Source organism: Micromys minutus (assembly GCF_963924665.1).
Source record: "Micromys minutus genome assembly, chromosome: 22".
In the NCBI taxonomy this organism is placed as follows: domain Eukaryota; kingdom Metazoa; phylum Chordata; class Mammalia; order Rodentia; family Muridae; genus Micromys; species Micromys minutus.
Genome location: NC_137957.1, coordinates 1697264 through 1709145, shown reverse-complemented (window position 1 = coordinate 1709145; position 11882 = coordinate 1697264). Strand labels below are relative to the sequence as shown.

Sequence of the window (11882 nt, the reverse complement as noted above, 5' to 3'; positions counted from 1 at the left end):
TCCTACCAAATGACAGCTCCCTTAGAGTCAAGCTAAACTCTGGGGATGAAAGGCAGGGACTGTGCATGTGTGTGCGTGTGTGTGTGTGTGTGTGTGTTTGAGTGCCCTCGTGATCATGTGAATGCACAGCATGAGCCGCTGTACCCATGCTTGGGACTTTCCAAGTCCGTTCTCTCCTGCCACCTTGTGGGATCTAGAGATCTAGCTCAGATAGTAGTTCCGGCAGCTGACTGCTTTTACCTACTGAACCACATAGTTCCAGACATCATCGTCGTTATCATCATCACCATCAATCGTCATGATGGTTGGCCTTGAATTTGCTGTGTAGCCAAGTAGTACTCCTAGCTCTCCTGCCTCAACCTCCCCAGTGATGGAATGACAGGCATGCCCCACATGTCCTGTTTGTGTGGTGCCAGGGTGGAACCAGCATCTTCAGCATGATAGGAGTGTTCACACACCACCCAGATTTGATTCATTATTTTATATGTGTGGGTGTTTTGACTGCATGCATGCCTGGTGCCTTGAGAGGTCAGAAGAGGCATCAGAGACCTTGGAATTGGAGTTTTAGAAGGTTTATAGGATGCTGAGAATCGAATCCCTATCTTTTGAAAGAGGAACCAATGCTCTTAACTGCTAAGCCATTTTTAAAAATGTTATTTAAAAAGCCAGTACTAATACTGGCTTTGTGAGAGGAAGAGCCTGATCTTGTAGGCATCCTCCCGCTTCTCTGGAGTGCTAGACTAACAGGTGTGTAACAACAATTCACCGTGATATTTTTACATTTCATAACGTAAAAAAAGACATTCTCCAAGTTTGAAGAAGGTAGGACTGGCTGCTAATATCTGAACAGAACGAAAAAGTTCAACATTGGATTGGACGAATTCGACATTTGTGGGTCAAAACGAATCTAAATCTCAAAAACTGCAGATTGATCTAAAAACTGAGCTAAAAGTCTTCTGCCGAAACCCGGGATCGAACCAGGGACCTTTAGATCTTCAGTCTAACGCTCTCCCAACTGAGCTATTTCGGCTGCGTGTCAGACGCCGCTATTGCTTTGCCTCCGCCCCGTGCCATTGCTGCTGCGCGCAAGCGCACTTCACACTTCTTGAGTTAAGCCTCGTAGGTTTATACTATAGAGGTTTGTACGACGTTGTCTCTGTGGCGCAATCGGTTAGCGCGTTCGGCTGTTAACCGAAAGGTTGGTGGTTCGAGCCCACCCAGGGACGAGCAACGTCAGTTTTTTGTTTCCTAATTTTGAATAAAATCGAAGTTTTTGCTTTTGTCTGTGTTTCATGTTTGTCACAGGAGGATGGTGGTGCACACTGCCCTGGCGCTATCTCGGGTAAAAAATGGATGGGAACCACTCAACTTGTGGTTCCGGTTTCTGATGGTGTCTATTTGGGCGTTGGACCAGAACCGGAACTCTTCGGAAGACGGACCGCAGAGGTTGTCTGAAGGCCGAGGCCAAGATGGCGGCGCTGTCGGGTGAGTGAAGCTCTGAGATCGGAGTAGTGGCGTAGTCCTGCGCTTCGAGCTGTGGCTGCGGGATCTTGGAGCCCAAGCTGGGTATTTAGAGGCATTGGAGCCGCAGAGACCAGCCCGCGATAATGTCGGGGTCTAGGATTGGGCCGATGTCCACTGCACACAGTTCTGTCTGGTCAAATAGCAAGTTCCAGGCCTCCTATTATCGCAGCAGATTATAGTCGGGGGCGCTGAGGCCTGAATATCTCCCAACCTCAGGAGACTGATTGCAGGAGCCGGGCTAATGTCCCTGAAGCACAGAGGCCCAGGACACTCAGGCCCCCCACCTGGTGGCTTTCACCTTCATCACCGCTCTGGACAGCTAGGGCCACTAGAGCACTGTTAACTTAAGGAATGGGAGAACTCAGGCAATGGGGTCTAAGTCCATGTATGTTTTGTTGTTGCTTTGAAACGTTGATGAATCACAGGTTGGCCTCAAACTCACTGTATACTGAGGGTGGTTTTGAAGGCTTGATCTGCTTGCCTTTACCTCTAGTGCTGGGATGGCAGGTGTGCACCATCATGGATGAAACTTATGGGTTTGGTGCATGCTAGGCAAGGACTATGCCAACAGAACTCCACCCCAAATGCCTGTTTTTGAGACAGAATCTCATGTATCAGAGGCTGATTTTGACCTCCTGATCCTCCGGGCTCTATCCCCAAGTACTAGGCTTATGCTACTATGTCCAACATTATTTCTTCTTTTTAAGATAGGATCTTCCAGTGAGTCATATCAAACTCATAATATTCCTGCCACAATGTTCCATGCCCGGGTTACAGACCTCATCACTAATGTAGACCCCTTGAAAAGTGGGGGGCATGGATTCATGGTGTTGACTGCTGGTTTCTGAATTCACTCAGGCTCAGCTTGTGAGCATGCCAGTGACAGTTAATAGACCTTACTCTAGTCCAATTTGAAGGAGAAAGTAACACCTTAGAAAAAACAGAGGACGTTTGCTTAAAGCATTGTGAGGTACAGCTGTGATCCCAACGTTTGGGAGGCTGAGGCAGGATGAACTAGCCTGGGTTATACTGGAAAATTGCTTCAGAAGAAGAGAACTTGGGATTTCTGTGAGTTCTAGACTGGCCACGCATATGTAGTAATAGCATTTTAAAAGGCAGGAAGAGGAGCAGGCCTAGAGATGTGGTCTAGTATTAAAGCACTCACTCAATGTGTTCAAGGCTTCACATTTTCTTCCCAGCATGACAGCACCAAAGTCTGGTCTGAGCCAGGCCTGCTGTGCCTTCATGCGGTCCTTGCTGCTCAGGAGGCACTCCTGAAGTCAGAGTTCAGAGACAGCTTGGGCAATATAGAGAGACCCTGTGCTAGTTAAAACAAAAGCCTGCTGCTGGCACCTCCAGCCACTCGGTAGGGCATTTATTTTGCTGTAAGTAAATAAACCAAGGCTTTGGATAACCAAAGCCTTGAGTGTTCAGATGGGGAAGACCAGGGCCTGGTGTGTGCCACTCAAAGTCTAGAGACTGTCTTTGGTCCAAGCAGTCGTGTCCTTGGGAAGCAGTAGCCCTGAGCAAGACTGAAGTCAGAGTGAGGAGGGCTGAGGTAAAAGAAGGATCATGGAAAGTAGCTGTCAACCTGGCCCCCGGTGTTTTAGGCAGGATAACCACCATGTCAAGGCGGGTGTCCCTCTCCCAGTCCCACCTTTCTGTCATGGTGGGGCAGTACCAGATGAGACCCTTCCCACTTTTTCCTTTCAAGACAGGATCTTGCTCTGTAGCTCTGGCTGACTGGAGCTCACAGAACTCCATTCGCTCTGCTTCCTGGGTGCCCAGCCCCAGGTGACAGAAATTTATCCTGTACTCTTGGAGTCCAAGATCAGAGAGTCACAGGGCTGGGGTTTGGTGAGCTCACAGATGTCTATCCTCATGAGACTGTCCTCCTATCAGTCTCTAAATACCCTGCCCATGGTTGGTTTTGTTTGTTTTCATGTTTTTAAGTGCTGTTTGGGATTTTTCTAGGTGTTCCAATGTAAGCCAGGCTGTTCTAGGACATACAGCACCCCTGCCTCAGCCTCTGGAATGCTAGGATGATAGTTGTACATCTTCAGACCTGGCTCACACTGTCCTAACCAAGAATATCCCTCTTACTACCTCTGGGCACATCTTAGTGACCTCATTGTAGCTTTTTTGCCTCCAGAGAGGCTTATGCATACAGTCAAATTCCATTCTGAGGCGCTGGGGCGACATACTCATACAGTTTCAAACACTTGTGCAATTCTGAGATACTAGGATGAAGGTTCAAATTCATGCAGATATAAGTAGTGTAGGGCATGGCTCCATCCTGGCCTCAAAGCTGCCTGCCATGTCTCTCTTCCTCCTTCTCGTTGTTTCTTTTAAAAAGTCCCCTTGAGTTGATTCCTGAAGTGTGGGAAGGGCCTGCTGTGTGCAAACATAGGGCAAGTTGTTCAGGAGCAGCTGGCTGGGGTAGAGGAGTGAGGCATGAGAGGCAAAGGAAAAGGCGACTTACAAGGGAAGGTGACTTGGTGTGGAATTTGAGCCAAGGGTAAGGAGAGTGTGATGGAGCCCTCCAGGGAAGGGCTGCGACCGGAACCTGGACCCCTCCTGGGGACTAAACTGTTGGGCCCACGCTGGTGCTGCCCGCAGCTCAGAGCTCTGTGCTTTTTCTCTCCAGCTCCTGGCCTGCTCTCTGTACGGATCCTGGGTCTGCGGTGAGTGCGTGGACTGTTTGTCATAAGACTAGATCTAATTGGGTGTCAGCAAACAGCATGGAGCTGCAGAGCTTGGTGCTCAGAGGGCCCCCAGCAGTGTCTGGGGAAGGGATTGCTTGGTGAGGATTGCACTGTTCAGTGGGGTGTCCAGGTGTCTCACGTGGTGTGCAGGGACTGTCTAGGAGGGCAATGGCCAAGGCATGACAGTGCTGTCCACAGGCTGTCGTAGGAAATATACCACCTATCCCAACAAATTGTTCTGTGAGCCTGCCAGGTGGGCCTCCACAGACTGGCTGCCTTGTGACAGAGCTTGTGTCACTAGCCCAGGGGAGCTACCAGCTGTCTCCTGGGCTTAACACACAGCATCTTAGTACCATCTTTGCTAGGACATTTGACAACCTTTGACCAGTTGTCAAAGAGCCTCTGCTTACGTCTGAGTTGTTACCAAGGATGGTGGCAGCGTTGTCCCTATGGAAGAGCAGGGCAGCCTGGAGATGGGCAGAAGACAGTGGGTGGGCAGAGAGATCACCTGTGCTGGGTGGGGATGGTGGTGGTGGTGACAAGGAACTGCTGATTGGCTTGGTGGCCTCTGAGCATCACCCATTTGTATCTCCAGCACAGGCACAGCCCAGCTGCGCAGAGTCCATCAGAGTGTGGCCACTGAGGGCCCGAGCAGGTAACCCATGCTCTGAGAAAGTTCACACACTGGCTTCTAGGGCTTTGATTCTTGTCTGCTGCCTGCACTCCACCCCAACATGTGGCCCTGGCTCCGGCTCTTACCTCCCTAGTGTGGCTGCTTCTCCTTTCTCTGTGTAGTTTCTACACAGGCTAGTGAAGGCCTTGTGGTTCTGTCCTGGGACCCTGTCTGTCCCTTCTCACTGGGTACCAGGGCAGGGACACTGGTGGCGCCTGGCTAACTGTCCCTCTGTGCCCACCTGCTTTGCCTTTAGCACACAGTCTGCTGTGTCCAAGGCTGGAGCTGGAGCTGTGGTCCCCAAGCCCTCCCATCTTCCCAGAAGCCGGGCTGAGTATGTGGTGACCAAGCTGGATGACCTCATCAACTGGGCACGTCGGGTAAGTCCTGCCAGAGCTGACCCTCCTCAGGGCTTCCTCCTGAGGGCCTGACTGCCCTCCAGCCTCCACTCAGGGTGACCTGGACCCTTCAGCAAATTTTATTTATTTATTTATTTACATATTTGTGTATGTGTGCTTGTGGGTAGTACATACATGTACATATGGATGCTTATGCACCATAGTATGGGTGTGGAAGTCAGGGATAACTTACAGGATTTGGCTCTCTTCTTCCACCTTCCTGGGTTTCAGGTTGTCAGGCTTGGTGGCAACTACCTCTGCTCACTGAGCCATTCCAACTGCTGATAAAAATGCCTTTCTTTTTTTTTTTTTTTTTTTTTTTTAGGATTTATTTATTTATTTTATGAATGCACTGTAGCTGTCTTCAGACACACCAGAAGAGGGCATCAGATCCCATTACAGATGGTTGTGAGCCACCATGTGGTTGCTGGGAATTGAACTCAGGACCTCTGGAAGAGCAGTCAGTGCTCTTAACCGCTGAGCCATCTCTCCAGTCCACAAAATGCCTTCTTGTCCATTTATTGTTTTGTGGTGATTTTGTTTTTGAGACAGTCTCTCTACATAGTCTTGACTGCCTTGGAACTTCCTATGTACCTCAGGTTGGCCTTGAACAGAGAGCTCTGCCTACCTCCTGAGCTGAAAGCCGTCACTATGCCTGGCTTTAAAACGCCCTTTAAACTCCTCTCCTGGCAGAGTCTGGCGAGCTATAGGTTCTCTCCGTGTCTGTCCGCAGTTGTCCTTACAGCATATGTCCCTCTCGTGTGCACTCTGATGTCTAGTTCACAGCTGCTGGGCAGCATTCTTGGCTCCCGTGCCTGGATATGATAATGCCTGTCTGACAGTTGCCCAATGACAGGCTGCCCCTGGGCCTGCCTTATTCTCCTGTGCTGTGCCCAGGGCTCTGGTGGGTACCCTACTGGAGCTTGAAGCTGTCAGGACCAGGTGCTCACTGCTGGGGCCAGACGCAGGTACAGGGCCGGCTGGGTCCATGAGGAGCTTAAGTGCCTGTGGACAGAGGACCTTGAGGGCAGCCAGTCAGTCCCAGGAGATTCCTGAGGGACAGTTGTGCCTGTCTAAGGACATCAAGAAGGGTTAGTCATGATGGCCGTAGCAGCAGCTAGGCCTAGGTGCTACCTAGAGTCCTGGGCATAGGACAGCCATTAGCTTCAGGCGCCTAACAAGCACTGGGCGTCACTGCGCCCACGAGGTGGAGGGATAGTGTCTGAACATGGCTGACTGTCGTGTCCTCCAGAGCTCCTTGTGGCCTATGACCTTCGGCTTGGCATGCTGTGCTGTGGAGATGATGCACATGGCCGCGCCGCGCTATGACATGGACCGGTTTGGGGTGGTGTTCCGTGCGAGCCCACGCCAGGCTGATGTGATGATTGTAGCTGGCACGCTTACCAACAAGATGGCCCCCGCGCTCCGCAAGGTACGTCTGGTCCCCTTGGCCCCTTCTGCTGCTTTGCCACCTGCAAGCGTCTGACCTGTGTGTCTTGTAGGTATACGACCAGATGCCCGAACCCCGCTATGTGGTGTCCATGGGAAGGTGAGTGTGTGCTCAGCTGCCTCGGGGAGCAGGGACACTTCCAGGGCCCACAGCTGTCACCTTCTTCCCAGCTCTGCTCTGTAGACAGGCAGGGCTCCCCTGTGCTTTCATTTCCCTCAGTCTCTGGCAGCTCATTGTGTAGTAAATACAGGCATGGAGCCCAGGACCCTAAGCCCGCCAGGCAGTGCCCTGCTGCTGTGCTCGGAACATCCTCAGCTGTATGGCAACTGCCTGTGACAGGAGCTCCAAACGATCCAATCTTTACAAAACAAAATAAACCTGGGTATGGCCACCGGCCCTCAGAGGCGCTGGCAGTCAAATCTCCTCAGCTCAAGGCCAGCTTGAACTGCATAGTGCGACCTGGTCTGAAAAGCTAAGGAAAAGAGGGTAGCAGTGGGGTTATCAGAGGCTCACCCAGCATGCAGGCAGTCCTAGGGTCCATCCCCAGCACCAAGTAACCTGAACCTGAACCGTGCACTCCTGTCACCCTCCGTGACAGGGTGATTCCATTGCAGCCTTTTGGGAGACCACCTTAGATTCCACAGTCCCACCCCAGGTCTGTCATCAGAAACGTTTGGCTGAGTGCAATTCCTATGAATTATCAGTCGCTCCTTGTATCCAACATGTCCCATGAAGGTTCTGGAAGTCCCCTTTACCTCAGTCAGTGCCAAGGTGTGGGCTGGGCTGGTGGCCATGCATCTGAACCTTCTCCCTACCCTCTCCCCAGCTGCGCCAACGGTGGTGGTTACTACCACTACTCCTACTCGGTTGTCCGTGGCTGTGACCGCATTGTGCCAGTGGACATCTATGTGCCAGGTGAGGTCAGCCACCTGCCCCACCACACCAGCTGCAGAGCTAGCCTGGGCAGGGGACCTTGATACCTCCTGTGTCCCACAGGGCAGATAGACTGTGCCTTGTCCTCTGTCCCACCCTCCCCAGGAGTGCTGGGTGTGCTAGCTTTCCTCTGCTGCCCTGGATGGGCCTCAGCTGAGCTGAGCTGTAGAGCCGTCTTCCCTGTGTGTCACTGCCCCTCGTAAGGCTCTGTCCTCAGACTGCTGGGCAGCAGGTTTAAGACTGCAATCTGGAGGCCTCTGGTATTCTGAGACCTGGACTCTCAAGCTGCCTCCTGACCCTTGGCCCAAGCCCATCTCCCTAACCAAGTGGTCTAGTTTTTGTGACTGTTCCCAAGGACCAGGCTGGTCACTAAAATCACAACCTGGCCGTTTCCCCTGTGTAGCCAGGAACAGCTCAGGGATAGAGTGGGTGTCAGGAGGCCTGGTACAGCAAGGATCCTTGTCCCTTTGACGCTAGTGCCAGGGTAACCCATGAGTCCTACATGTGGGTTGGCAGAGGCAGATGGTGGGGTCTCAACTGTATGTGTCCTCAGGCTGCCCACCCACGGCCGAGGCACTCCTCTACGGCATCTTGCAGCTGCAGCGGAAGATCAAGCGTGAACAGAAACTGAAGATCTGGTACCGCAGGTAGAGCTGCCAGGCAGAACTCGATAATCCCAGAGTCCCTTGTGAATAAACCCATCCAACCTGATCCAGCTGTGTGCTTTGTGTGGACCGTGGCTGACGAGGCACCTTCTGTACCCCGTGAAGACTCCTGAGCCTGAGGGCCTAGCTGTGGACAACAGAAGCTGGTGGCCCGTAATCATCTCAGTGACTTGTCCCCTCACATTTGAGCTTTGTGGCCTCTGCCCACTGCAGCTGAGGCCCGTCACCACCCCTTCTGAGCAAGAAAGGACAGTAGGTCTCTTAAGTAGAAGACGTATCTCTGGCCAGCCGCCCTTTAGGGCTGTCAGCTCCTGGGAGGAGGAGAGACCCCGCATGATGCTCTCTTGCAGAGTATCAGCCTAGAGTGTTTCATGACTCAGCCTTGCTGCCTTCCATTCTGTGGCTCTCAAAGGCCCCTGTGACAGGAATGTGTCTGGGAACCAGCATTTCAGTTGCTGGACTGGGGTGGCACACCCAGGACATGGGAGAGGCAGGTAAGCCTGCCCAGTCAAGAGAAGTGTTTTGTCTTTTGAGACAGGGTTTCTTTATGTGTAACCCTGGCTGTCCAGGGTCTCACCTCTGGCTCACTGCCAACCAATCCACTAGTCTTGTTAGCATTTATTTTACTCCTGAGCACTGGGAAGATGGCAGTGCCAGGCAGAGGTTAGGATGTCACACTGCAAGGATAGTGAAGAGGCTGGAGCCCACACTCTGGGCCAGCTGTTCAGTGCTTGGTTACCAGGGGTGTGATCATCTGGGGGAAGGCATAGTAGCGGCAGTCTGCTGGGGGTACCAGTGCCATCAACTCTGTGCAGATGTTCTCTCTCTGGAAGCCAGCTTCCAGCAGTGCAGGCACCTGCGTCTCCTGTAGAGAGGGGTCACAGGTCACCCCAGATGAGGGACAGGACCCGGGTGTGAGTGGGTTGTAGTGCAGGCAACAATTTCCCAATAACCTCAGCTGCATCTTAGGCCAGCAACCTTAAACAGGACTGCTGTGACAAGAGCTTCCTCATGGGTCGATGGGAAAGCTGTCCTGCTGGCCCTGGTACTCCTGGTGGGCATCTATCTCAGACAGGCACAGGCCCACAGGAGGGCAGTGGGCGGGGTAGTACAGAGGCACTGGGAAGCTTTAGGAAGCCTGAACTAGTGGGGGCCTTCTTGGTTTCAAAATCGCTGCACTGACTGCTCTTCCAGAGGTCCTAAGTTCAATTCCCAGCAACCACGTGGTGGCTCACAACCATCTGTAACAGGATCCAATACCCTTGTCTGGTGTGTGTCTGAAGTGACAGTGTACTCATATACAATAAATAAATCTTAAAACAAACAAACAAACAAAAAAAAATAACGCTGGCCCCTGAGGCCAGTGAGCAGAGGGGCCTCCCCCATGTCATGGGTCTCCATAACCGGGCCACTGCCAGGCTTTGGAGTAAGACCTTCCACTTGCAGGTAAACATACCTCAAACATGGTGGTAATGTCCGTGTACTTGGACTTCATGAGTTCCCCCCAGGATGTGAGGTTGCAGTAAGTGAGGATACCCTGGGGCTTCAGCAAGCGGAAAGCATGATTCTGCAAAGAGAGGCCAATGGACAGGAAGGGGTAGAGGGACTAAGGGCAGAGGGCTGCTGGTCTGTAGATGTCACATGCCCCAGCCACCATCCCTGGCCCTGCGGTCCCACCTTAATGAAGTTGAACTGGTGAGTGTGCCAGGTCTCTTCAGACAGTGGGTACGTGTCGTATAGAATCCCTGCAGTGTAAACACACGCCTGCCAGTCAGGACTGGCACAGCCTCGCCCAACGTCATCCAACCCATCCCATGGCCGTGGAGGTCAAACTCTATTAACCCCACACGGCTGCCCTTAGCACCTTTGTCCCTGTTCATGGAGTCTTTTCCCTAAAGCTGTGTCCCCAATGCACATTGGAGGTGCATTTTTTTGGGGTAGGGAACAACTCAAAAGCATATACTCTCTCCTTACACCACACGCATCCTGGGGCTCAGACTCTGGTCTTCTTGATGGCAAGCTCTGCCAAGCAGTATCCAGAGACCATTGCGTTCCCCAAGCTCAACCCCTTTGCCAGGCTCCCAGAGTGCCCTCACCATCAAAGTGACCATCCGGCAGTGTAGGTGCCACCTCCTCCCACAGGCCTTTCAAAGGAACAACCTTGGAGAGGAAAGGGACAAGAAAGGTTGGTCACATGGGACCCCATGATCTCCCAGCCCCAGGGGTTACTCCCAGTCTGCACCCCAGTGGCAGGAGGTACCTTATGTGGCTGCTGCAGAGCCCAGTCTTGTAGACGCTGGAAGACCCCATCATTGCATTCAATAATCCAGTGTTCCTCTATGGGGGCCTGCTGCACCCTGGAGGCTGCAATGGCCATACCAAAGCCCACTTCCAGGACCCGGCCCCCTAGGAGGACAAAACATGACAACTGGCTTGAGTGGGGGAGGGGACTTGGATGTGAGGCCTGGCTCACACATCTCTCAAGGACAGGCAGCCAGCAGGACCATGTGGGTGGACAGAACAAAGTAGCACAGAAGAGTGTAGGCACTGGCCAGCTGCCAATCAGAGCAGCTAGCCTGGGAAGCCTAGCGACTGGCCACTGCTTTTGAGCCTGGCCCCAGGGATCCCTGGACTCTGAGCCCCAGCCACGGCCACGCTATTTGTGCTATGGCCCTAATTTGTGGGGTTTATAAAGAATCAAGCCTGGCTTGGAGGCCCAACACCTGCAGCCCCTTCATCTTTTATCCTACACATGATACCAGGTCCTCGTTTGCTCTGGGTGAACTTTGAAGCCCAATGCCCATCTGCCCTGTTTGAGGCTGGGGTGCCCCAGACACCACCCAGAAGTTCAGGGCCACAGCACTGGGACAGCTGCCGCTCTGCTCAGTTTTCCCAAGCTATTCTTAGCAACAGGCGGGGAGATTCTGAGGTTCCCGACTACACAAGCCCCACGCCCCTCCACTGTCTCTATGGTCCACTCAAGGCTGTGGTCCGCAGACCCACCCTCCAACCCAGCCTTGTGAAATATTAGTCTTTTCCCCCAGAGAGAGGAAGTTCCAGTTCGGAGCCGTCACCTTTTGCCTGCGTCCACATTTTGCCAACACCCTTCCCTTCCCCGCCAAGGCAGCTCAGTGCCTCAGGAAAGGAAACTGAGGCATACAGCATCCAAGAGAACTCCTGCACTCCTAAGCTGCAGCCTCAGTTTCCCCTGGCAGAGTACCTCTGGAGGCAGCCGCCGCCGCCAGCGCATGCATGTAGGGGGTCTCCCAACGCTCCATCACTGGCTTGCCCAGGATCTGCAGGTGCGTGTCAGACGCATCATAGGCCGCGGGGGCCGCGCGCCACGCGGGGCCGCAGTCCTCGCCGGGCGCGAAGAGCGGGCTGGCTGCAAAAGAGTTCATGACGAGGCTGTGCACACCAGACCTGGAGAGTTCAGCAGCGGAGCCTCAGCCTCGGGGCTGGAGGAGGCGGGGTGGGGTGGTGCCTCTGCACTGGGTGGGCAGGAGGCGGGGGTGGGGCCTGTGTGCCCTGGGG

General features: G+C 53.2%; 2 protein-coding genes across 3 annotated transcripts; one reads left to right on the top strand and one right to left on the bottom strand.

The window, feature by feature from the left end:
- The first annotated feature begins 1427 nt into the window (after nt 1-1427).
- On the top strand, nt 1428-8394 carry NDUFS7 (NADH:ubiquinone oxidoreductase core subunit S7). Of its 2 annotated transcripts, XM_080935496.1 has the most exons (8): nt 1428-1485; nt 4172-4208; nt 4825-4884; nt 5159-5282; nt 6553-6732; nt 6803-6849; nt 7577-7665; nt 8237-8394. In XM_080935496.1, exons 1-8 carry the CDS (start codon nt 1470-1472, stop codon nt 8332-8334), a joined length of 651 nt encoding a protein of 216 aa, XP_080791622.1. In that variant the 5' UTR covers nt 1428-1469; the 3' UTR covers nt 8335-8394. The 2 variants fall into 2 exon arrangements, with proteins under 2 accessions (XP_080791622.1, XP_080791621.1); XM_080935495.1 differs by lacking the exons at nt 1428-1485; nt 4172-4208 and adding an exon at nt 4225-4327.
- A 557-nt stretch (nt 8395-8951) lies between these two features.
- Nucleotides 8952-11807, bottom strand: GAMT (guanidinoacetate N-methyltransferase). The gene is made up of 6 exons (XM_080935492.1): nt 11569-11807; nt 10609-10754; nt 10445-10508; nt 10026-10093; nt 9805-9915; nt 8952-9213 (listed from the first exon to the last, which is right to left on the bottom strand). The coding sequence occupies exons 1-6, from the start codon at nt 11747-11749 to the stop codon at nt 9073-9075; spliced, it is 711 nt and encodes a 236-aa protein (XP_080791618.1). The 5' UTR covers nt 11750-11807; the 3' UTR covers nt 8952-9072.
- Nucleotides 11808-11882: the final 75 nt, after the last annotated feature.